The sequence below is a fragment of the Salvelinus alpinus genome, chromosome 8 (assembly GCF_045679555.1).
Source record: "Salvelinus alpinus chromosome 8, SLU_Salpinus.1, whole genome shotgun sequence".
Lineage (NCBI taxonomy): Eukaryota > Metazoa > Chordata > Actinopteri > Salmoniformes > Salmonidae > Salvelinus > Salvelinus alpinus.
Window position 1 is genome coordinate 87056417 of NC_092093.1, and position 27611 is coordinate 87084027.

General features: G+C 43.5%; 2 protein-coding genes across 5 annotated transcripts in view; one reads left to right on the forward strand and one right to left on the reverse strand.

Annotated features, from left to right (window-relative positions):
* The window catches only part of LOC139583845 (GTPase IMAP family member 4-like), a 796172-nt gene that overhangs the window by 113851 nt on the left and 654710 nt on the right, over positions 1-27611 (reverse strand). The window lies entirely within an intron of this gene.
* LOC139583842 (voltage-dependent L-type calcium channel subunit beta-2-like) overlaps positions 16646-27611 on the forward strand; it is a 148777-nt gene continuing 137811 nt past the window's right edge. The window contains exons 1-2 of one of the 4 annotated variants that reach the window (XM_071415381.1): positions 16646-17247; positions 19410-19502. In XM_071415381.1, coding sequence (XP_071271482.1) covers positions 17170-17247; positions 19410-19502 — 171 coding nt within the window. In that variant the 5' untranslated portion in view covers positions 16646-17169. The remainder of the gene's footprint in view (positions 17248-19409; positions 19503-27611) is intronic. The other 3 variants (XM_071415380.1, XM_071415385.1, XM_071415384.1) reach the window with 3 other exon arrangements.

Sequence of the window (27611 nt, forward strand, 5' to 3'; positions counted from 1 at the left end):
ACTAGCCTGCTATTCAGTGGAATGGGTGTGTGGTCCCAATTCTTGCTTTAAGGGTCTCTTTTCCAAGCTTTGTTTAAGGCACCTGAAAGTGCAAATCAATTTGTTATTTTAAAGAATTAGAGAAGTTATGCTGTTACTTATTACATATTTTCACTAATTAGTAGGTTATGCATATAAACCCTTAACAGATAGAGAGTAACAGTTTGAGGTCAAAAGATGGGCTGTCAGGCCACCCTTCACCCGAATTAGTCACCACCACACAGGGATGACCAGTCAGCCTAGAGCTCTGGCCCCCCAGTCCTCCACAACAAAGCAATTAGCGCAAGCAAGTGAGAGAGAACTGGGGACAGGGATTGGGGGTGAGAGGGGGACAGGGATTGGGGGTGAGAGGGAGACAGGGGAGAGAGCATAGAGGGAAGGGCTTTGAGTTTAAAACAGTAATTGGTCCATATGGACAGAGCCTGCTAGAGTATGTTGGTAATGATACAAGTGCAAAATGGCCAGAGAAACTCGACAGAGTGGATACCCAAAGCAGTAACTTGTGTAATATTTTGGGGAAAGCGTCCCTCTGTGTGAGCTGTTAACTGAGGATCAGACAGACAGATTTTCGCCACTCCACCATAGTCATTGCCCGCTTCAGTGGCCTCTTTAGAGTGGCGACAATACAGAGAGTGGCTGGACTGAGGGCTTGTAGGCCTGTTGTAAGGCAGGTCCTCACCAGACATCACCGACAACAACGTTGTCTATGGGCACAAACACATATGCGACGTTGTTGTTGGTGAAGTCTGGACCAGACGGTACTGGCAAAAAGTGCTCTTGATGGTCGGATTCGCGTTCATCGTCGAAGGAATGAGTGTTACACTGAGGCCAGTACTCTGGAGGGGGATCAATTTGGAGGTGGAGGGTCCGTCATGGTTTGGGGCGGTGTGTCACAGCATCATCGGACTGAGCTTGTTGTCATTGCAGGCAATCTCAATGCTGTGCATTACAGGGAAGATATCGTCCTCCCTTATGTGGTATCCTTCCTGCAGGCTCATCCTGACATGACCCTCCAGCATGACAATGACACCAGCCAAACTGCTCTTTCTGTGCGTGATTTCCTGCAAGATAGGAATGTCAGTGTTCTGCCATTGCCAGCGAAGAGACTGGATCTCAATCCCATTGAGCACGTCTGGGACCTGTTGGATCGGAGGGTGAGGACTAGGGCCATTCCCCCAAGAAATGTCCGGGAACTTGCAGGTGCCCTGGTGGAAGAGTGGTGTAACATCTCACAGCAAGAACTGGCAAATCTGGTGCAGTCCATGAGGAGGAGATGCACTGCAGTACTTAATGCAGCTGGTGGCCATACCAGATACTGACTGTTACTTTTGATTTTGATCCCCCCTTTGTTCAGGGACACATTATTCCATTCCACATGTCTGTGGAACTTGTTCAGTTTATGTCTCAGTTGTTGAATCTTGATATGTTCATACAAATATTTACACGTTAAGTTTGCTGAAAATTAACGCAGTTGACAGTGAGAGGACGTTTCTTTTCTTGCTGAATTTAACTTCTTACCAAAAAGCAATTTCTCATGCAAAGAATTTTGCTCGGAATGTCTGGGAGTGGTTTGAGTGGGGAGGGCAAAACAGAAGTTTAGCTCTTATTGACAGAGGTTTGGAACTTTCTTATTGGTCTATTAAAGGCCAAGTACAGTCAAAATTCAGTTTGTCCTGTGTTTTATACTGAACGAAAATTTAAACGCAACATGCAACAATTTCAAGGATTTTACTGAGTTACAATTCATATAAGGAAAACAGTCAATTTAAATAAATTCATTAAGCCCTAATATATGGATTTCACGACTGGGCAGGGGCGCAGCGATATGTGGACCTGGGAGGGCGTAGGCCCACCCATTTGGGAGCCAGGTCCAGCCAATCAGAATCAGTTTTTCCCACAAAAGGGCTTTATTACAGACATAAGTACTCCTACATTTACATTTAAGTCATTTAGCAGACGCTCTTATCCAGAGCGACTTACAAATTGGAAAGTTCATACATATTCATCCTGGTCCCCCCGTGGGGAATGAACCCACAACCCTGGCGTTGCAAGCGCCATGCTCTACCAACTGAGCCACACGGGACCACACGGGACTCCTCAGTTTCATCAGCTGTCCAGGTGGCTGTTTTCAGACGATCCGGAAGGTGAAGAAGCTGGATGTGGAGGTCCTGGGCTAGCGTGGTTACCGGTTGTGAGGCCAGATGGATGTACTGCCAAATTCTATAAAACAACATTACATTTTCTGGCAAAAGCTCTGGTGGGCATTCCTGCAGTCAGCATGCCAATTGCACACTCCCTCAAAACTTGAGTTATCTGTGGCATGGTGTTGTGGGACAAAACATTTTAGAGTCGCCTTTATTTATCACCAGTACAAGGTGCACCTGTGTAATGATCATTCTGCTCAATCAGCTTCTTGATATGCCACACCTGTCAGGTGGATGGATTATCTTGGCAAAGGAGAGCTGATGTAAATAGATTTGCGCCCCAAAGAATTTAGAAATAAGCTTTTTGTGTGTATGGAACATTTCTGGGATCAGCTCATTAAACATGGGACCAACACTTTATTTTTTATTTATTTAACCTTTCTTTAACCAGGCAAGTCAATGACCGCCTACCAAAAGGCAAAAAGCCTCCTACGGGGACGGCGGCTGGGATTAAAAATTAAAATAAATTAAATAAAAATATGAGACAACTCAACTCTACATAAAGAGAGACCTAAGACAACAACATAGCATGGCAGCAACACATGACAACACAGCATGGTAGCAACACAACATGGCAGCAGCACAACATGGTAGCAGCACAAAACAGGGTACAAACATTCTTGGGCACAGACAACAGCACAAAGGGCAAAAAGGTAGAGACAACAATACGTCATGCAAATCAGCCACAACTGATTATTTGTGAGGATAACATCGGGGAGAGTAGCCTTTTCTGTGTGTTTGGGAGTCATACCTTGTGGGATTGGTAATAATCTGAGAAAGATTTAGGGAGTCCCATTGCTTTAGGAATTGGTCAGGTGGTTTAAGCATGTCCCAGTTTAGGTCACCTAGCATGACAAATTCAGACTTAGTGTAAGGGGCCATGAGAGAGCTTAGGGCAGGTAGGGTACAGGCCGGTGCTGATGGAGGACAATAACACCCAGCAACAGTCAACGAAGAGCTATTTGAAAGTTTAATGCTTAAAACCAGCAAATCAAATTGTTTGGGGACAGACTTGGTGGAGAAAACCAAGCACTGAAGGTGATCCTTGGTAAAGATTGCCACTCCCCCACCTTTGGAAGATCTGTCTTGCCGTTAACATCAGTGTTCAGAACACTCTTTCTTTTTTTTCTTTTTTTTTATCCCCTTTTCTCCCCAATTTTCGTGGTATCCAATCGCTAGTAATTACTATCTTGTCTCATCGCTACAACTCCCGTACGGGCTCGGGAGAGACGAAGGTCGAAAGTCATGCGTCCTCCGAAGCACAACCCAACCAAGCCGCACTGCTTCTTAACACAGCGCGCCTCCAACCCGGAAGCCAGCCGCACCAATGTGTCAGAGGAAACACCGTGCACCCGCCCCCCTCGGTTAGCGCGCACTGCACCCGGCCCGCCACAGGAGTCGCTGGAGCGCGATGAGACAAGGATATCCCTACCGGCCAAACCCTCCCTAACCCGGACGACGCTAAGCCAATTGTGCGTTGCCCCACGGACCTCCCGGTCGCGGCCAGCTGCGACAGAGCCTGGGCGCGAACCCAGACTCTGGTGGCGCAGTGCTCTAGACCACTGCGCCACCCGGGAGGCTAGAACACTCTTTCTTAACCACGTCTTAGTAATGACCAACACATCTGGATTGGAGCTGTGAACCCACACTTTCAATTGATCCATTTGAGGTAATATGTTTCTAGTGTTAACGTGCAGAAAACCCAGGCTTTTACGAGAGCAGAAATCAGTGAAACAGATATCAGAGTACAAGTCAGAATTGGGGCTAGCAACTGTAGATGGGCCAGGGTGTACATGCACATTTCCAGATATCATCAACAGTAATACAATCAAGGCACGGCAGAGGACAGGGGAAGCTCTGCAGTGTTGTATATTTTTGTTCAGTATATAATTCCTCATTTATATTGTTTTTTCAGTGTCCATGTATCTCATTGGCATCGGCTAATTAGATCTTTACTTCATAGAGAAGAACAGTTACTCAGGGACAATAGAATCTCCATTGTATTGTGGGGGAAGGAGTATTGACTAACTTTACGATAAGGTGGACTTGGGCATCACTATATGTAGCCTAGTGTGCTTATCAGTTTTTTCCACATCTGCCTCTCCTCAGGGCACTGGGCTCTCTTTCAATTGGAAATGTTTCCTGCAGCTTGCTTAGGGATTCATCAGCGCTTGTGAACTCCATTCTCTGTGTTCCCTTCCATACCCCCCAATACTGCCGGGAATCGGAGTTGAGACTTGATTCCTTTTTCCTCCAGTGACTGTCTGATCGGAATTAATTGCTGGTGTTTTTTCCTGTCTGACAGACAGGTCCTGAACAAATCGAATGACTGGTCCTGGCCCTGGATCTCCTTTCCCCCCTGTGCCCTCAGCATGTTGACTTTGCTCTGATAGTTCCCACAGTTTAAAGATTACCATGCAAGGGCATCGCTCCAGATCCTCTGGAGACACATCTACGCCAAGCTCCTCCGATATCAGCTTGATCACGTGGTCCCCTTTTTCCTCGTCCTCCGGTGAGGACAACATTCTCAAATGATCTTGTCTCTCCCTATTTTCTAGCTGATCGAGTTCATCTTGTTAAGTTTGCAACTGTTTCCAGAAGGACAATTTTGTTGTCTTGTTCGTCCACGTTCCTGCCCTGTATATGGATATCTGACATGATAGACTCTTTCCTTTTGGGTAAATCTACTGTTTTTTTTATTTTTATATTTATATAAAAAAAAGAAAAGTATATTAAACCCCTTTGTCTCCCGAATTTTGTGGTATCATATTGATAGTTACAGTCTCGTCCCATCGCTGCAACTCCTGTACGATTCAGGAGAGGCGAAGGTCGTGAGCCGTGCGTCCTCCAAAACACCACCCAGCCAAGCCACAGTGCTTCTTGAGCGGGCCCGGCCCGCTACAGGAGTCACTAGTGCGTGATGGGACAAAAACATCCCTGCCGGCCAAACCCGCCCCTAACCCGGACGACGCTGGGCCAATTATGCGCCACCCCAAGGGTCCCCCGGTCGCGGGAGATTGTAACAGTTTGTTTGTTGTGGTGAGCATTGAGAGAAGTTTAGCTATGTATTCCTGGATGTTCTTCAGCTGTTCGTTGCTCTCATTTACATCTGGAAGTTTTCTTTGTCTTTTCCTCTTCGGGAAGCCATGGAGTGTTGGGTTCTAGTCTCAGCATTGCTTTACTCACAGATTGGTTCGCTGTTGTGTATAACCGACCGCTCACTCTCTCCTGGTTACTTGTGGATATAATGATCTAAAGGCTTAATTAAAGGCTTAATTTAAACTATGTTGTCTGGCTTGTACATATTATCAGTTTTGACAGAACAAAACAGAGCTTCTATCTCCCTATGTTACCCACCGGTATGCGCTTGCGCCTGTCATGTGTAGCTTTCTCAAGTTGATTCTAGATGTTATCACATTAACTTTAAATAAGATCACATGTGAGCATTTGAAATTCAGATGTTTTTCTGTAAGGGTTAAACGTTTTTATGGATGGATATTTACCCATGTTCATTTGATCTGTTTGGAAGCCTTTGTTCATATACACTATATGACCAAAAGTATTTAGACACCTGCTTGTCGAGCATCTCATTCCAAAATCATGGGCATTAATATGGAGTTGGTCCCCCCGTTGCTGCTATAACACCCTCCACTCTTCTAGGAAGGCTTTCCAATACATGTTGGAACATTGCTGCGGGGACTTGCTTCCATTCAGCCACAAGAACATTAGTGTGGTTGTGCACTGATGTTGGACGATTAGGCCTGGCTCGCTGTCGGCGTTCCAATTCATCACAAAGGTGTTCGATGGAGTTGAGGTCTTGGCTCTGTGCAGGCCAGTCAAGTTCGTCCACACCGATATCGACAAACCATTTCTGTATGGACCTTGCGTTGTGCAAGGGGACATTGCCATGCTGAAACAGGAAAGGGCCTTCCCCAAACTGTTGCCACTAATTAGGAATAACAGAATTGTCTAGAATGTCATTGTATGCTGTCGCGTTAAGCCCGAACCATGAAAAACAGCCCCAGACCATTATTCTTCCTCCACCAAACTTTACAGTTGGCACTATGCATTCGGGCAGGTAGCATTCTCCTGGCATTTGGCAAACCCAGATTCATCTGTCGGACTGCAAGATGGTGAAGCGTGATTCATCACTCCAGAGAACGCGTTTCCACTGCTCCAGAGTCTAATGACGGCAAGCTTTACACCACTCCAGCCAACGCTTGGCATTGCGCATGGTGATCTTAGGCTTGTGTGAGGCTGCTCGGCTATGGAAACCCATTTCACGAAGCTCCCGACGAACAGTTCTTGTGCTGACGTTGCTTCCAGAGGCAGTTTGGAAATCGGTAGTGAGTGTTGGAACCGAGGACAGACAATTTTTACGGGTTATGCGCTTCAGCACTCGGCGGTCCCGTTCTGTGAGCTTGTGTGGCCTACCACTTCGCGGCTGAGAGGTTGTTGCTCCTAGACGTTTCCACTTCACAATAACAGCACTTACAGTTGACCGGGGCCTCCAGTATTTATGCTGCAGTAGTTTATGTGTCGGGGGGCTAGGGTCAGTCTGTTATATCTGGAGTATTTCTCCTGTGTGAATTTAAGTATGCTCTCTCTAATTCTCTCTTTCTTTCTTTCTTTCTCTCTCTCTCTCGGAGGACCTGAGCCCTAGGACCATGCCTCAGGACTACCTGGCCTGATGACTCCTTGCTGTCCCCAGTCCACCTGGCCGTGCTGCTGCTCCAGTTTCAACTGTTCTGCCTGCAGCTATGGAACCCTGACCTGTTCACCGGACGTGCTACCTGTCCCAGACATGCTGTTTTCAACTCTCTAGAGACAGCAGGAGCGGTAGAGATACTCTGAATGATCGGCTATGAAAAGCCAACTGACATTTACTCCTGAGGTGCTGACCTGTTGCACCCTCGACAACTACTGTGATTATTATTATTTGACCCTGCTGGTCATCTATGAACATTTGAACATCTTGGCCATGTTCTGTTATAATCTCCACCTGGCACAGCCAGAAGAGGACTGGCCACCCCTCATAGCCTGGTTCCTCTCTAGGTTTCTTCCTAGTTTCTGGCCTTTCTAGGGAGTTTTTCCTAGCCACCGTGCTTCTACACCTGCATTGCTTGCTGTTTGGGGTTTTAGGCTGGGTTTCTATACAGCACTTTGTGACATCAGCTGATGTAAGAAGGGCTTTATAAATAACTTTGATTTGCCCGGGGAAGCTCTAGCAGGGCGGAAATTTCTTGAACTATTTGTTGGAAAGGTGGCATCCTATGACGGTCGGTGCCACGTTGAAAGTCACGGAGCTCTTCAGTACGGCCCATTCTACTGCCAATGTTTGTCTATAGAGATTGCATGGCCGTGTGCTCGATTTTATACACCTGCCAGCAACTGGTTTCGCTGAAATAGCCAAATCCACTAATTTGAAAGGGTGTCCACATACTTATGTATATATAGTGTAGATATAAGACACCAAGTATTCAATAATATGCTGTAATATGCAAATGCCTACAACCACCCTGCTTGCTCTAATCCCTTGTAATTACAATAAAATACTGTAGAAGACAATTCTTATAGTTTAATAGTAACTCTTACTGGCATCAAGTTACTGTGAATATCTCAGTATTGTATTGGCACTATCCAGAGACAATCAGAGATATATCATAAGATTTCTTGTTGTAATTACAATTATTTTGAAGACCAATATATCCTTAACGACAACAACATTTTCAGTAACAGTAACGTTTTACTTGCTATGACTGTCATATGTGTTTTATTATCAACCTTGTTTAAATACACTGACTAAGTTGCTAAGGACAAAAGCGCCTGCTAAATGCCCAAAATGTAAGTGTGTAAATTTGAACTTGCAAAGGACACTGGGTAATATGTTGCTGCATGGGTAATTCCAGTACTGCAAATTAGATTACAGTAATATTTATGGTACCGTAAAATGGATTACCATAAAATGTATTACAGTAGCTGGACTATACAATAAATTACGGTAATTTACTGGCCAATTGCTACCAGTAAATTACTGTACATTTTACAGGAAATGTTTTACAGTGTAGATTGATCACTTAGTTTAGATGTTGAAATCAAGTGGCCTACCTACAGTGCCTTCAGAAAGTATTCACGCCCCTTAACTTCTTCTACAATTTGTTGTGTTACAGCCTGAATTTAAAATTGAATACATTGAGATGTTGTGTCACTGGCCTACACACAATACCCCATAATGCCAGTAGAATTATATTTTTAGAAATGTTTACAAATTAATAAAAAATGAAAAGCTGAAATGTCTTGAGTCAATAAGTATTCAACCCCTTTGTTATGGCAAGAGTAAATAAGTTCAGGGGTAAAAATGTGCTTAAAAGGTCACATAATAAGTTGCATGGACTCTGTGTGCAATAATAGTGTTTAACATTCTTTTTGAATGACTACCTCATCTCTGTACTGCACACGTACAATTATCCGTAAGGTCTTTCAGTCCAGCAGTTGAATCATACACAGATTCAACCACAAAGACCAGGGAGGTTTTCCAATACCTCGCAAAGAATGGCACCTATTGGTAGATGGGGGAAAAAAAGGCAGACATTGAATATCCCTTTGAGCATGGTGAAGTTATTAATTACACTTTGGATGGTGGATCAATACACCCAGTCACTACAAAGATACAGGTGTCCTTCCTAACTCAAAGAGGAAGGAAACCGCTTAGGGATTTCACCATGAGGCCAATGGCGACTTTAAAACAGTTACAGAGATGAATGGCTGTGATAGGAGAAAACTGAGGATGGATCAACAACATTGTAGTTACTCCACAATACTAACCTAAATGACAGAGTGAAAAGAAGAAATGTACAGAATAAAATAATATTTAAAAAAAATCATATTGTTTGCAATAAGGCACTAAAGTTAAACTGCAAAAAATATGTCAAAGAAATGTACTTTATGTCCAGAATACAATGCGTTATGTTTGGGGCAAATCCAACAAAACACATCACTGAGTACCACTCTTCATATTTTCAAGCATGGTGGTGGTTGCATTATGTTATGGGTATGCTTTTCATCGGCAAGGACATGGGGGGAGACAAGGGATACAAAGAAACAGAATAGAGCAAAGCACAGGCAAAATACTAGAGGAAAACCTGGTTCAGTCTGCTTTCCAACAAGACACTGGGAGACAAATTCACCTTTCAGCAGAACAATAACCTAAAACACAAGGACAAATCTACACTGGAGTTGCTTACCAAGACGACATTGAATGTTCCTGAGTGGCCTGGCTACAGTTTTGACTTAAATCGGCTTGAAAATCTATGGAAAGACTTTAAATAGGCTGTCTAGCAATGATCAACAACCAACTTGGCAGAGCTTGAAGAATAAAAAAAATAACAATGTGCAAATATTGTACAATCCAGGTGTACAAAGCCCTTAGAGACTTACCCAGAAAGACTCACAGCTGTAATCGCTGCCAAAGATAATTGTAACATGTATAGACTCAGGGGTGTGAATACTTATGTAAATTAGATATTTCTATATTTCATTTTTTATAAATTAGCAAAAATGTCTAAAAACATGTTTTCACTTTGTCATTATGCGGTGTGTAGATGGGTGAGAAAACAATCTATTTAATCCATTTTGAATTCAGGCTGTAACACAACAAAGTGGAATAAGTCAAGTGGTATGAATACTTTCTGAAGGCACTGTACCTGGATAAGAAGATGCTTATTTTTCAGAAGAATAACGAGTTGCCAATTCCTTATATAATTTTTTTTTTAAAGCTCATTACAAATGCATAAAACACAGAGTAAACAGCTAGCGCATAACACTCTGTCGCTAAAATGCTGCTAGCGGTAGGTTGTGGTACCTTAATGCAGTGCTGACAGAAACTCAGCATTTTTCAATGTTAATCAATGTTAATTGATACTCCCATTTAGTAGTCTGCTCTGTGTGCAATTTTGGGAACTAAGACATAAGTGGTAGGCTTGTGCCGAGTAGTCGGACAAAACGAGTATCATAATGGCTATGGGTAATTGTCCTGATACGATTATGATCGGAGTATGTTTTCCTAATATCTTTCAATCAAGTGCAAGGTGCTACGTGGTCTAAATAACTCAACTGGCTAGTTTTCCAGTCTGTAAAGAGAAGGGTGGGGTGTACGTTGATCCTGCTGCTCTGATTAGATAGGGCGAAGCTGTATTTCTCCATCCACTCGCTTTGCTTCATTCACCCGATAACTTCTCCTTGCATGTTTTGGTCGGGTTCATTTAGATTGCTGCTGGTTCCTGTTAGCCTGCTACTATGATAAATAGTAGTGAGGACGTTTGCCTCAAGCTATCCATGTGCATATGTAACGGATGTGAAATGGCTAGCTAGTTAGCGGGTACGCGCTACTAGCATTTCAATCAGTTACGTCACTTGCTCTGAGACTTAAGTAGGGTTTCCCCTTGCTCTGCAAGGGCCGCGGCTTTTGTGGAGCGATGGGTAACGACGCTTCGTGGGTGTCAGTTGTTGATGTGTGCAGAGGGTCCCTGGTTCGCGCCCGTGTCGGGGCGAGGGGACGGTCTAAAGTTATACTGTTACATTGGTGCCGTGACCCGGATAGTGGTTAGTACTCTGCGGAAAAGGAGGAGGTTGAAAGGGGGGTGAGTGTAACGGATGTGAAATGGCTAGCTAGTTAGCGGGTACGCGCTACTAGCATTTCAATCAGTTACGTCACTTGCTCTGAGACTTAAGTAGGGTTTCCCCTTGCTCTGCAAGGGCCGCGGCTTTTGTGGAGCGATGGGTAACGACGCTTCGTGGGTGTCAGTTGTTGATGTGTGCAGAGGGTCCCTGGTTCGCGCCCGTGTCGGGGCGAGGGGACGGTCTAAAGTTATACTGTTACACATAGCATCTAACAAACGGGGTGAGGGTAGGGGAAAAAGATGAAACACTGATTCGCATTCTGACTGAGTGACAGCAAACTTGTCTGCCCGCTGTCGAGATCTGCACCTTTTTTGCTCTATAACTGTGCAGTATTTTGCCAACATTTAGCCTACTTAAGCATATTAAAACACTTCTGTGTTTTCTGTTCACGAGTATCATCCGATCCAATCCGACTATCAACTGTCGATCTACGGATACGATTACGAATACGAGCCTGGCCAGTCACACCCCTAAAAAAGAGGGTATCATTAGAAAGGTTAAGTTCTGCATAATCGTAAAATAATGACAAGGGGAGGGGCTTGGTGTGTGTGTGGGTGTGGTAATACTGATGACTTGTCGCCACAGATGGTTTGCTTACATAGCAGGTTAGGATAACTAACATAGTTGGTTAGGAAAATTCAAGTGACAGGTAAGGTGAATTAACGTGGCAGGTTAGGAGCGCTAACACAGCAGGTTAGGTGAATTAACATAGCAGGTTAGGATAAGGTTAGGAAAAGGGTTAGGGTTAGGCTTAGCTGGTCCCACCAGAGATGAAACCTCTCTCATCGTCACTCCACGCCTGAATCTATTCTACCACGCCCAGAATTCTGCTCCTTTTATTCTCTGTTCCCAACGTACTAGACAACCAGTTCTTATAGCCTTTAGCCGTACCCTTATCCTACTCCTCCTCTGTTCCTCTGGTGATGTAGAGGTTAACCCAGGCCCTGTAGACCCCAGTACCACACCTATTCCCCAGGCGCTATCATTTGTTGACTTCTGTAACCGTTAACGCCTTGGTTTCATGCATGTTAACATCAGAAGCCTCCTCCCTAAGTTTGTTTTATTCACTGCTTAAGCACACTCCGCCAACCCTGATGTCCTAGCCGTGTCTGAATCCTGGCTTGGGAAGGCCACCAAAAATTCTGAAATTTCCATCCCCAACTACAACATTTTACGCCAAGACAGGACTGCCAAAGGGGGAGGGGTCGCAATCTACTGCAGAGATAGTCTGCAGAGTTCTGTCATGCTATCCAGGTCTGTGCCCAAACAGTTCGAGCTTCTACTTTTAAAAATCCACCTTTCCAGAAATAAGTCTCTCATTGTTGTTGCTTGCTATAGACCCCCCTCAGCCCCGTTGTGCCATGGACTCTATATGCGAATTGATTGCCCCCCATTTATCTTCAGAGTTCGTACTGTTAATTGACCTGAACTGGGATATGCTTAACACCCCGGCCGTCCTACAATCTAAGTTAGATGCCCTCAATCTCACACAAATGATCAAGAAACCTACCAGGTACAACCCAAATCCATAAACACGGGCACCCTCATAGATATAATCCTGACCAAAATGCCCTCTAAATACACCTCTGCTGTCTTCAAGCAGGATCTCAGCGATCACTGCCTCATTGCCTGCGTCCGTAATGGGTCCGCAGTCAAACCACTACCCCTCATCACTGTCAAACACTGCCTAAAACACTTAAGCGAGCTGGCCCAGGTATCCTGTAAGGATATTGACCACATCCCGTCAGTAGAGGATGCCTGGTTATTCTTTAAAAGTGCTTTCATCAAAATCTTAAATAAGTATGCCCCATTCAAAAAATGTAGCCCTTGGTTCACTCCAGACTTGACTGCCCTTGACCAGCACAAAAACATCCTGTCGCGTACTGCATTAGCATCGAATAGCCCCGCGATATGCAACTTTTCAGGGAAGTTAGGAACCAATATACATAGTCAGTTAGGAAAGCAAAGGCTAGCTTTTCAAACAGAAATCTGCATCCTGTAGCACAAATTCCCAAAAGTTTTAGGACACTGTAAAGTCCATGGAGAATAAGAGCACCTCTTCCCGGCTGCCCACTGCACTGAGGCTAGGAAACACTGTCACCACCGATAAATCCACGATAATCGAGAATTTCAAATCAGCATTTTTCTACGGATGGCCATGCCTTCCACCTGGCTACCCCTACCCCGGCCAACAGCTCTGCACCCCCCGCAGCAACTTGCCAAAGCTCCTCCCGCTTCTCCTTCACCCAAATCCAGATAGCTGATGTTCTGAAAGAGCTGAAAATCTGGACCCGTACAAATCAGCTGGACAAGGCAATCTGGACCCTTGTTGCAATCCCTATTACTTGCCTGTTCAAACTCTTTCATATCGTCTGAGATCCCTAAAGATTGGAAAGCTGCCGCGGTCATCCCCCTCTTCTAAGGGGGAGGCATTCTAGACCCTTTCTAAAGTCTTCGAAAGCCAAGTTAACAAACAGATCACCTACCATTTTGAATTCCACCGTACCTTCTCCGCTATGCATTCTGGCTTCCAAGCTGGTCATGGGTGCACCTCTGCCACGCTCAAGGTCCTAAACGATATCATAACCGCCATCGATAAAAGACAGTACTGTGCAGCCGTCTTCATCGACCTGGCCAAGGCTTTCGACTCTGTCAATCACCGCATTCTTATCGGCAGACTCAACAGCCTTGGTTTCTCAAATGACTGCCTCGCATGGTTCACCAACTATTTCTCAGATATAGTTCAGTGTGTCAAATCGGAGGGCCTGTTGTCCGAACCTCTGGCAGTCTTTAATGGGGGTGCCACAGGGTTCAATTCTCGGGCCGACTCTTCTCCGTATATATCAATGATAGCGCTCTTGCTGCTGGTGATTCTCTGATCCACCTCTACGCAGACGACACCATTCTGTATACTTCTGGCCCTTCTTTGGACACTGTTAACAAACCTCCAGACGAGCTTCAATGCCATACATCACTCCTTTGTGGCCTCCAACTGCTCTTAAATGCAAGTAAAACTAAATGCATGCTTTTCAACCCATCGCTGCCCGCACCCGCCAACGACTTGCATCACTACTCTGGACGGTTCTGACTTAGAATATGTGGACAACTACAAATACCTAGGTGTCTGGCTAGACTGTAAACTCTCCTTCCAGACTCACATTAAGCATCTCCAATCAAAAATTTTATCTAGAATCGGCTTCCTATTTCGCAACAAAGTCTCCTTCACTCATGCTGCTAAATATATCCTCGTAAAACTGACTATCCTACCGATCCTTGACTACGGCGATGTCATTACAAAATAACCTCCAACACCCTACTCAGCAAACTGGATGTAGTCTATCACAGTGCCATCGTTTTGTCACCAAAGCCCCATGTACTACCCACCACTGCGACCTGTATGCTCTCGTTTGCTGGCCCTTACTTCACATTCGTCGCCAATCCCACTGGCTCCAGGTCATCTATAAGTCTTTGCTAGGTAAAGCCCCGCCTTATCTCATCTCACTGGTCATCATAGCAACATATATATACCTGCCGTAGCACGTGCTCCAGCAGGTATATTTTACCGGTCATCCCCAAAGCCAACTCCTCCTTTGGCCACCTTTCCTACCAGTTCTCTGCTGCCAATGACTGAAACAAATTGCAAAAATCACTGAAGCTGGAGACTTATATCTCCCTCAGTGTTAATGCTAAATTGTAATTATTTCGCCACTATGGCCTATTTATTGCCTTACCTCCCTAATCTTACTACATTTACACACACTGTATATAGATTTTTCTTTTTTTCTATTGTGTTATTGACTGTACGTTTGTTTATTCCATGTGTAACTCTGTTGTTGCTTTTGTCGCACTGCTTTGCTTTATCTTGGCCAGGTCGCAGTTGTAAATGAGAACTTGTTCTCAACTGGCCTACCTGGTTAAATAAAGGTGAAAAAAAAAGCTACAATGCTGCAGTTGTCAACTACTGTTGTCCCCGACGCGCCCACTAGATGGAGCTGTAGGCATACTTCATCTAGCTACAATGGTAGAAACGTAAAGAAGCCATCTGTACAACGCGATATATCGCCAAGCCCTACTTTATACCTGTTCAAACAACACACTCCAGGTGGCAGTATGCACCCTTTCAGTTTGTTTACCAACTCATAGAAGAAGAATATTGACTACTACAAAATGGAGATGGCCTCAATGGCACTGATGGTGCAATGAACCTTGTCCCCAAGCTATACTGAACAAAAATGTAAATGCAACAATTTCAAAGATTTTACTGATAAATGAATTAGGCCCTAAACTATGGATTTTTTCATGACTGGGAATATAGATATGCATTTGCTGGTCACAGTGGCGTGGATCAGAAAACCAGTCAGTATCTGGTCAGTGTGACCACCATTTGCGTCATGCAGAGTGACACATCTCGCTCGCATAGAGTTGATCAGGCTGTTGGATTGTGGTCTGTGGAATGTTGTCCCACTCCTCTTCAATGGCTGTGTGAAGTTGCTGGATATTGGTGGGAACTGGAACACGCTGTCATACAGGTCGATCCAGAGCATCCCAAACATGCTCAATGAGTGACATGTTTGGTGAGTATGCAGGCCATGGAAGAACTCGGACATTTTCAGCTTCCAGGAATTGTGTACAGATTCTTGCAACATGGGGCTGTGCATTATCATGCTGAAACATGAGGTGATGGCGGCTGATGAATGACAAGACAATGGGCCTCCGGATCTTGGCATGGAATCTCTGTGCATTAAAATTGCCATTGATAATATTCAATTGTGTTCATTGTCCGTAGCTTATGCCTGCCCATACCATAACCCCATCGTCACCATAGGGCCCTCTGTTCACAACGTTGGCATCAGCAAACCGCTCGCCCACACTACGCCATACACGTACGTCCCTTACGTAAAAAAAGATTGCAGTTAGAGTGCAGTATAGCTACAGTTCAACTGCAGTACACTGCAGTTATTCTGCAAATACTGCATCTAAAACCATTTTTTTATAGCAGGAATTTTGCAGTGTAACTGCAGTTAGAGTGCAGTTATTCCTTCCAAAATTCCACAGTCGACTGCAGTTACTGCACTTTTACTGCAGTTTCAAAATGGCAATAATATTTTGTAAGGGGTGGTCTGCGGTTGTGAGGCCCGGTTGGACATACTAACAAATTCTCTAAAACGACATTGGAGGTGGCTTATGGTAGAGAAATTAACATTAAATTATCTACCAACAGTTCTGGAGTCATTCCTGCAGTCAGCATGGCAATTACATGCTCCCTCAAAACTTGAGACATCTGTGGCATTGTGTTGTGTGACAAAAACTGCACATATTAGAGTGGCCTTTTATTGTCCCCAGCACAAGGTGCATCTGTGTAATGATCATGCTGTTTAATCAACTTCTTGATATGCCACACCTGTTAGGAGGATGGATTATCTTGGCAAATGAGAAATGCTCACTAACATGTAAACACATTTGTGCACAATATTTGAGAGAAATAAGCTTTTTGTGCATATGGAACATTTCTGTGATCTTTTATTTCAGCTCATGAAACATGAGACCAATCCTTTACATGTTTCATTTACATTTTTGTTCAGTGTAATTGTCCATTGGCGGAAGTGTCTGGTCAACAAGATTAATTAGGCTACAAACACACCTATCAACCCATTTTGGTTTCAACCCCATCATAAAACTCCTCCTTTGGTTTCAACCCCATCATAAAACGAACTATTGTTATACTAAAAACTCCAGCAGCTATGATTAGTCATACTTACCGTAGCTCGAGACAACGCAAAGGCTGTGCCTTTACTGGATATGCGCGAATTTACCTGCTTCCAGCAGCTATTATCAGTTGGGGGAAAAACTGCCTGTGAGATAACGTGGGAGGGGCAGAGACTCGGTAAAGGGACTGAGCTTTTGAATGACATGCAGTCATATTTTATTTGTGCACCTAAGCGGAGGAAACAAATCCTTTAGGAAAAAGCTTTTTACGCAAACTGCTCCTCCTACCCAAGCCTTTCCGATTGTGGTCCGACTCAAACTTAAGACTGCAAAGCAGAGGCTGAGAAAAATAGGAGCGAGTCACTTCACTTCTGCGCCACCAAAGTCTCTTTCACACAACTATTCTATTAATTTGGAGGTTACTTCGTGTCAATCAAAAATCGGCTCTACATTTTGAAGAGATCGGGGAGTCACGCATGACCACCGACCCTTGAAAAGGTGTATTTTCTATCTCAACGAAAGACCGACGGTTGGATGTCAAATGGTCCATAATAACTTGCAAAATACGCACTCACTTTTGGACAGACACATGGATTCGCTCGAAAACCCTGGACTGCAAGTATGCACAGTTGTTGTATTTTGTGATTTCTATGCCTAGTCCGCATGTGTATGGTATTAAATAGCAGCAAATACCTAATTTCCATTTCGCTCGTCTTGGCGACAAATGTAACGCCATAAAGTAAACTCCAACCGGAAGTTGGTGGAGTCTGCGTTACGTCAGGTGGTATAACCTGCTAATAAGGACGAATGTTTTTCTGTGATGTGAAACAGCTAGGTTACAGTTGTTTCAGGCATGTTACACAGTTATAACTGTAATTTGGACAAGTTGTATTTAGTTTTTGCTGAAACCCATACTTTTTCAATAAACATTATTCAAAGACGACCACCGACTGTTTGCTTAAGGTGCCATCTCATTGAATCTCAACAAGGGAACAGTCAGTGGTGGTATTTAATTAATGTTTATTGAAAAAGTATGTCTTTCAGCAAACAAAAAAAAGAAAGGCACTGCGACTACAGAGGACAAATATAGTTACAAAGTGGCCGTTTCATAATTGACATTTTTTTGGGCTATCGATGTAGTCGGAGCTAGATTCCACAAAGCCTGGTTTCGGCTCCATGCCGTTGGTGAAGTTCATCAGAAACTTCCTTCACCACGGAGTGCCGTTTAGTCCGCTACACTAGCCTAGGGGTTGGTGTTGTTCCACAGTTTGTCTCCCAGCCATGCTTTGATTAAGTAAATAGATGGTCTTGACCAGGTCAGTGGTACAATGAGCAAATTACTGGAAGTAGCCTACTGGAAGCTGCACTATTTCTACTTGCCTGTCTCTTTATGAATGTAATGAATTCAATTCATAATTTTCAATGAGTACTACTCTTAAAAAAAGGTAGCAAATATATGCACTATAAATGGCATTCAGCATTGCCTAACATCGCTGCGTATTGAGTGCCTACAGCAAAATGGGTATTTTCGAGTAAATAGACATACATACCCGGTTTCTAAGTAACCAACATAATAGTTTTATTTTTATATTCATCCTTTACATGTCCTGTGGGAATGGGTGAGAATGAAAAAAAAAAGCAGCTTTGGGATGGTTGGGTGTTTTTCAGTTGCTACTAGCAACATGAGCACCTCATCCCTGTAATACAGCACTGTATATTCCCGATAAGTCAAATCAAATCAAAATGTATTTGTGAGATGTCCCGAATACAACAGTGAAATGCTAACTTACAAGCCCTTAACCAACAATGCAGTTTTAAGAAAAATAAGTGTTAAGTAAAAAATATATAAGTAAAAAATAAACATAACAAATAATTAAGGAGCAACAGTAAAATAACAGTAGCGAGGCTATATACAGGGGGTACCGGTGCAGAGTCAATGTGCGGGGGCACAGGTTAGTCGAGGTAATTGAGGTAATATGTAAACTATTGTTCAAACGTTTGGGGTGACTTAGAAATGTCCTTGTTTTTGAAAGAAAAGCACATTTTTTGTCCATTAAAATAACATCAAATTGATCAGAAATACAGTGTAGACATTGTTAATATTGTAAATGACTATTGTAGCTGGAAACTACATATTTTTTATGGAATATCTACATAGGTGTACAGAGGACTATAATCAGCAACCATCACTCCTGTGTTCCAATCGCACGTTGTGTTAGCTAATCCAAGTTTATCATTTTAAAAGGCTAATTGATCATTAGAAAACCCTTTTGTAATTATGTTAGCACAGCTGAAACTGTTTTTCTGATTAAAGAAGCAATAAAACTGGCCTTCTTTAGACTAGTTGAGTATCTGGAGCATCAGCATTTGTGGGTTCGATTACAGGCTCAAAATGGCCAGAAACAAAGAACTTTCTTCTGAAACTTGTCAGTCTATTCTTGTTCTGAGAAATGAAGGCTATTCCATGCGAGAAATTGCCAAGAAACTGAAGATCTCATACAACGCTGTATACTACTCCCTTCACAGAACAGCGCAAACTGGCTCTAACCAGATTAGAAAGAGAAGTTGGAGGCCCCGGTGCACAACTGGGCAATAGGACAAGTACATTAGAGTGTCTAGTTTGAGAAACAGATGCCTCACAAGTCCTCAACTTGCTGCTTCATTAAATAGTACCCGCAAAACACCAGTCTCAACATCACCAGAATCTTTGCTCATAGCACGGTGTTACCTGCTGATAATGGTCCTTTCGTGTTATTTGTCTGTTTTCTCCTTCTGCCGAAGTCAAATGGAAAAGGAGCACGGAGAAAAGGCAGATTCAAAGGATCAGACGGCAGCACCTCTTCAGATACAACAACCAACAGCTTTGTGCGACAGGTAAGGGAAGCAGTAGCACATTGTGTTCAGCTTATCTAAAGGGAAGACACATTCCATTTACAAGGCGTTTACCACCTGGGTATCTTGGAGGTCTATGCTTTTCGGTAAAGGCAGGGATTTCAATTGTGGGCAGTGAGAATCTGAGCTGAAGTGAGAGTGTGTGGTGTGAGAGGGATCTGACTGTGACTGTGTTAGAGATGGGCCGTGAGTGTAACCTTAATGGAATGAATGTGATGATATCTCAAAGCATATATGATTCAATAACCGTTCATCGGACACTTATCACATCATGTCTGCACTGGAGGTTTACAGCATATACTGCAATTAGAACATTCCATTTCTATGGTTTATACATAGCCAGGATGTTCAGACTGGCGTAAGAGCAAAAAATGCAAAGTCATTGATATAAATCAACGCATGTTGCAATGAAAGCCCCCGTTATAAACATAGCTTGGGTTCAGTGTGTTAACGGTCTCTATGAACTGCAGGCGGCTCTTTAGCTTTGCAGTCAAAGTGCTTGAGAGAGGCTGCTGACACTGTGGCCTGTTATTAAGCAGACCCTCTGAGCTACACAGTGTGTATGTGAAGCACTCACCGTGTCTGGTCTTTGTTGAGCAGCGGACCCGCAGGGACAGAGTGGGAGAGACCGGGTTAAGGACAGGCGCCTCTGCCGAAATATTTCTGCCTTTTTTGGAGGAGATTAAGATCGCCTCCTCGTTGTCGCCAATCGAAGTGGATCGGACCAATATGGCACGTTGTGGAATTGCCGCCTCCTTTCTCTCAGACAGTAAAGGTGTTTGAATTGAGGCTACGAGATGTTCGCATTTGCTTTTTCCATGTGTTTATATTGCACTGACAGCTGATCAGTGAGGACCTGCTGGGTAGATTAGGGGGTGGTGATGAAGGTCTTCTCGGCAGTGATATGTCATGCCCTTCCCCCTCGACCCCCCCGGAAGACTGGTCCTGTGAAGCTGTCACACGTCCATTCCCACAGTCCCCCTGGGTATTCCAACAGGCTCATTAGGCCCACCCCCTTTAACATCTCTCAGTCATCGTGGCTAAACTCAATTAGACTCAGAGCAACTACAGTAACTTACATCTGAGACACAACACTGCGGGAGATACCAGGATCTAAGTGGAAATTAGGATAGGGAAGAAGAAAGAAAAGTAGGAGAGAGAAAAATAAAAAAGAGAGAGACAGGAATGTTGCTCAGTACGAGGGGTCAGACAAGCAACTGCAGTACATCTGAGACACAACCCTACTGAGAGAGATACCCAGACATGATGTAGCAAGTAGGATGGGGAGTGAGAGAAAAGTAGAGAGAGAAATTTAAAAAAACAGAGAGGGGGGAAAGGTTCTAACAAGATCGGACGGGCAAAGTGAAGAGCAGACACAGTATCCCCTTTGAGATGTTTGCTGGAAGAGGACCCCAGGAATAGCAGCCATTCCAGGAACTATGTTAGGAACTAACATAAATACACAGTTTTGAATTGTTTTATCATAACAGTGGTTAAGCTGACCTTCTTTCCCTCCTCCTCACTCTCTCCATCTTGTTGGACATGATTATTTTCACTTCTCACACAAGTATGAGGCTGCAGTGTTTAAAACTTTAAACTAACACCATACTGGGAACTAGGTTTCAAATATGAGGAGGAAAATGTGTTGTTTCACTAGCCTATTCATCAAGCTGTCAAGTTCCTTTTTAATCTTCTCCGACATTTTTTTTATTGTCTAATCATCTTCCCTCTTTGTTATCAGGACTCTCACCATGTTCAGCCCCAAATGTATACATATTGAAATTACATATCTTTTTAAGACTATAATAATAGTTTGAGGTACATTTTGTGATTTATGCCATATAAATATGATATCTGAGTGAGAATGACTCTCAAAATCATGGGGGGCCACCTGGAGGTCAAGGCGCCAGGGTACGTTCCCTGCGTGCCCGGTCGGTATTTGGCCATGATTACTACAAGAATAGAGAGCTGGCTAGACTAACTACCAATCCAAAAATTGTTAGCTGACATGGCTAATTGAGGGACTGTCAGTGACGGACATAACAAGAGAAAAACTGCTGATTCTCAACCAAACTTTTAAATTGCACCTGGTGTATCCTAAGCGACCCCTGCTTTTGTCACTTATGTCTGGAACCGGCCCTGACGTGGAAAATACATTGGATTTGAAAAAAGTAATCAACCAGTACTGTTTTCATCTATTATGAATCAAAATATAAATGCAACATGCAACAATTTCAATGATTATAATGAGTTACAATTCATTTAAGGAAATCAGTCAATTGAAATAAATTCATTAGGCCCTAATCTATGGATTTCACATGACTGGGCAGGGGCGCAGCCATTGGTGGGCCTGGGAGGGCATAGACCCTCCCACTTGGGAGCCAGGCCCAGCCAATCAGAATGAGTTTTTCCTCACAAAAGGGCTCTATTACAGACAGAAATACTCCTCAGTTTCATCAGCTGTCCGAGTGGCTGGTCTCAGACGATCCCACAGATGAATAAGCCGGATGTGGTGGTCCTGGGCAGGCGTGGTTACACGTGGTCTGCGGTTGTGAGGCCGCTTGGACATACTGCCAAATTCTCTAAAACAACGTTGGTGGCAGCTTATGGTAGAGAAATGAACATTCAGTTCTCTGGCAACAGCTCTGTTGGACATTCTTGCAGTCAGCATGCCAATTGCATGCTCCCTCAAAACATGAGACATCTGTGGCATAGTGTTGTGTGACAAAACTGCACATTTTAGAGTGGCCTTTTATTATCCACAGCACAAGGTGTACCTGTTTAATCAGCTTCTTGATATGCCACACCTTTCAGGTGGATGCATTATCTTGGCAAAGGAGAAATGCTCACTATCAGAGATCTAAATACATTTGTGCACAACATTTTGGAGAAATACGCTTTTTGTGCGCATGGAAAATTTCAGTGTAGCTTATTTACCATCTCAGTTGTCTTACTTGGCGCTGGAGAAAAATGTGTCTAGAGCCAAAAACATTGGTCAATTTATTGCGATATGGATTTTTATCTATAAAGCTCTAAAACAACGTTGATTCAACTATTGTGTGCCAAGTGGGGAGTCTCTCCTATTCCTTCTAAATGCTCATATTATTTTGGGTTGCGACTTGTCTGACGTTGGTTGAGTTGGTTGAGTGCCTTCTACTCTTCTCCCATCTCCCTCAACACCACACCTGTTGCAATGGTGACTCAATCCCAGCATTCACGTGGGCGAGTGTTCAGAGTGTTCAGTACATCGGAGGCTCATCCTGGTTACTGTACGATCGATCCATTACTGCTCTCAACTCTCGTTCCTGCAGTCAAACTGCTTCTATAAGAACAGTATTCCTTGACACATTTTTTACACAGAGAGAGGGCAGACAGAGAGAGTGGGCGAAATGAGAGAAGAGAGACAGAGAAAAGGGCAATCATGGAGCACAAACAACATTGTAATTACCAACAATATTTATCGGTTTTGTTTATATTTCCTTGCTATTCGTACTTCAACTATTTGCACGTTGTTCAACCACTTTACACCGCTGATAAAATAACATTTCAAATGTCTTTATCTTTTTGAGTTCAATGTTTCCTGTTAATTTCAAATCGTTTTTTTTTATTGTAGTTTTTTTGTTTCTTCTCTATTTTGTTTGTTTATTTCACCTGCTTTGGCAATGTAAACAGTCAATGATGCATATAAAAACTAGATTTCCGATGCTATGTATTGGCCAATAAGAGGCTTTGAAGCCACCGGTTGGCCATATTTGAGCTCTTCAGAATAAATGGAATGTTTCAAGGACTAAATTACACGTATTACAGTTTTTTGTTGTTGTAGTGGGGACAGTAACATTAGTACTCTTAAAGATTATACCTTAAGGATTTCTATATTAACAAATGTTATGTTTAGCTCACATAATTTAAACGTATGCATTAAGGCGTCTGTAATAGAATAAACGTGGCAAAAACGACTGTAGACATTAATAAATGCATTTCTATAGCTTCAAAAATCTATTTTACAACGGAGGAGGAGTACCAACATGGAGGCGCGTTGGCGTCAAAACAGTGCCGCTGTCAGTCATCTAGTGTATATATTATTGGTAAACATATGTTTGCCATGCCAATAAAGCTCCTTTTGAATTGAATTGACAGTGTGAAAGTGAGAGAGAAGAGCGAGAGGGCAAAGAAAGAAAGAAAGAGGTGCCCTGTGACTCTTACTGCCCATGGGGTTTACAGTATAGGATGGAGGAAGTGGAGAGCAGTGGCGGTCTGGATCACTCAGTCAGCAGTGGGAGTAGTAGTGGTGTGGTCACTATCTGCTTTAACTCACAGCCCAACTCTGGGGGAAGAAGGAGTAGTTTCTATAGGACTAAACTGCGTTATGGACTACATAAATAAAGTGGAACCGAGCTGAATGTCATTGAGGGGATGGTAACTGATACTGTATAATCACAGGGATAAAAGCTTGAAGGGCATCGCAGTCTAATTTGTTTGAGATTTTAGGCCCTTTGTCCGTCCAAAATGGAATGATTCTCAGGATGCGTCCCAAATTTCTCCTATAACCTACAAAGTGCCCTATATAGTGCACTATGATGCACCCTATGGGCCCTGGTAATACTTTGTGCACTATGTAAGTAGGGAATAGGATGCCATTTGGGATGCTGATCCTCTCTCCATACGGATAGGAGTGGAGGTAGTGGTGGTGGGGTGTCTAAAAGGCAGGGTGTGGTGTGGTCGCAGGAAACCCCTTTTTCGTTATCTTGATTACAGACTTTTTTCTTTTCTTTTCATCCGCCAGATTATGTTTTCTCCCATTAATGGGGGGAAGGGGTTACGTAAGCGACGTATTGGCTATTTTCCTTATCAGATCTGGCAACCCTAGGGGGTTTTAGGTAATGGATACCAGGGACACAGACAGGGCATGGAGTAACCTAGTCACCTCTGTTCAGGCCACTGACAACCTTATATACCTGAGCCCCGCTGACAATGTTTAGGGATACACCAAATGTGGAGAGAATGTACCAAAGTCTCCAACTGTACTTATTTTTTGTGATCTATGAGCCAAAGACAACTGACTCGAGCATGATGCTTCTTGTTGGTTACATATGCAGTGTTTATGTTTTTATCATAATAACAGAATAACCATTTATTTTAAATGCACATGAATACTAAATAAATGGCTTAGGGAAGGACGGATGGGCTGGCTGCTGCAAGCCGGTTAACGGTAGCACGTCATTTCACTTGGCTCCTCTGACAGTTTAAGCTACCGGCACAGAACAGCAAGACTGCCATCAGGTGGTAAGAAATAAGGAGAGTTATATATCCATCATGACTATGAGCTAATGACTGTCAGTCAGTGTTCGCATGCATGTTTGACCTATCCTTAGAGTTTAAGTTATATGAATAGGCAGCGGCCATTTGAGCATTTATGTCTTGGTGGGGCAAACAAACAAAAAATGTGGGATGCATGGCAGAAAAGCCACTACACAACACAACTCTAAACAATACATTAATTGCACTAAAATGGTGACAAACGGTGCCCACAAACTGTTAGGGCCTACATAAAGCTGTCCCAACAGCAGAGTCCCAACAGCAGTCCCAACACCTTACCACTGCTACATGAGCAGAGCCATGTCTGGCAGCGAACAGTTCATTCAAAACAGGCCCTGAATGACCTGCCCTGAATGACAGGTCGCCACTGTGAATAGGTACTAAACTATCTAGGAGACAAAATTAAAATAGAAAATGTTTTGTTTCTGTTGCAGTATTAGAGTAGATTGTTTCTATGTTAATAGTACGGTCATTCAGGCCAATGAATTGCATAGAATCAGGGTAATATATCCAGGAGTAACCATGTTTTGTTTATCTGAGTGCAAAATGTAAGATGGATGCCTACACATTCTCCTTCCTTCCTCTGTCCTGTCAGGAGAGGAAGCATTGGAGAACCGTGCCCTCTGTTACACGCAGGGCAGTTTTTATCTTCAGGCACCCGCTGTTTCAGGATGTGTGCGTCCCAAATGGCACCCTATTCCCAATATAGTGCAGCATTTTTGACCAGAGCCATATGGGATCATGTCAAAAGTAGTGTACTGTATAGGGAAGAGGGTGCCATTTGGGATGCATATTCAGTGATTGATTGAGAATGTCTGCAGGACAGACATTGACTGAAACCTGCCAAGTCGCTTTGTACTTTCCTCAGAATAATAGACAATGACATCCTTGTATCTGAATCCTCTGTGTCCTTGTATTTTTTTATCATTGTGAATCATTACTTTGGATTTCTGATAAATAGTGGTGTGCTGGTATTTTCATTAAACCTTTGGCAGCTTGTAGTATTGATACATACAGTTGAAGTCGGAAGTTTACATACACTTAGGTTGGAGTCATTAAAACTCATTTTTTCAACCACTCCACAAATGTCTTTGTCACGTTCGTCGTATGGAGGAAGAGAGGAGGACCAAGGCGCAGCGTGATATGAATACATCTTCTATTTATTATAACGAAGAACACTTAACCAAACTTAACAAAACGAACGTGACGCTATATAATAAACAGTACAGGCAACTAACACATAGACAATAACCCACGAACTACCCAATGAATATGGCTGCCTAAATATGGTTCCCAATCAGAGACAACGATAAACAGCTGCCTCTAATTGAGAACCAATCTAGGCAACCATAGACATATAACACCTAGACTAGAAAACACCCATAGACATACAAAAACCCCTAGGCAGAAACAAAACACATATATCACCCATGTCACACCCTGACCTAACCAAAATAATAAAGAAAACAAAGATAACTAAGGTCAGGGCGTGACAGTCTTGTTAACAAGCTATAGTTTTGTCAAGTTGGTTAGGACATCTACTGTGTGCATGACACAAGTAATTTTTCCAACAATTGTTTACAGACAGATTATTTCACTTATAATTCACTGTATCACAATTCCAGTGGGTTTTAGTGTTTACATACACTAAGTTGACTGTGCCTTTAAACAGCTTGGAAAATTCCAGAAAATTATGTCATGGCTTTAGAAGCTTCTGATAGGCTAATTTATATCATTTGAGTTAATTGGAGGTATACCTGTGGATATATTTCAAGGCCTACCTTCAAACTCAGTGCCTCTTTGCTTGACATCATGGGAAAATCAAAAGAAATCAACCAAGACCTCAGATTTTTTTTGTAGACCTCCACAAGCCTGGTTCATCCTTGGAAGCAATTTCCAAACGCCTGAAGGTACCACGTTCATCTGTACAAACAATAGTACACAAGTATAAACACCATGGGACCACGCAGCCGTCATACCGCTCAGGAAGGAGACGCGTTCTGTCTCCTAGAGATGAACGTACTTTGGTGCGAAAAGTGCAAATCAATCCCAGAACAACAGCAAAGTACCTTGTGAATATGCTGGAGGAAACAGGTACAAAGTATCTATAGCCACAGTAAAAAGAGTCCTATATCAACATAACCTGAAAGGCCGCTCAGCAAGGAAGAAGCCACTGCTCCAAAACCGCCATAAAAAAGCCAGACTACGGTTTGCAACTGCACATGGGGACAAAGATCGTACTTTTTGGAGAAATGTCCTCTGGTCTGATGAAACAAAAATATAACTATTTGGCTATAATGACCATCGTTATGTTAGGAGGAAAAAGGGGGATGCCTGCAAGCCGAAGAACACCATCCCAACCGTGAAGCACGTGGGTGGCAGCATTATGTTGTGGGGGTGTGTAACGCTTGTCGTGGTTGGAAGAAGAGGAGGACCAATGCGCAGCGTGGTTAGTGTCCATATTGTTTTAATACGAAATAATGAATATGACCCACCAGGCTGGAGAGACCTACAGGAGACCTGGTGCTTGGAGGAGGCACCGGAAGGACCGGGCTGTGGGGGAGCACTGGAGCTCTGGTGCGCAGCCTTGGCACCACTCCCCCAGGCTGGATGACTAATCTAGCCCGGACCCTCCAGAGTGCAGGCACAGGTTGAACCGGGCTGTGGATGAGCACTGGAGATCTAGTGCATACTACGTGCACCTCTCCCTTAGGCTCAACTCCCACATTCGCCCGGCACGAGCGGAGCGCAGGCATAGGACGCACTGCACCCTCC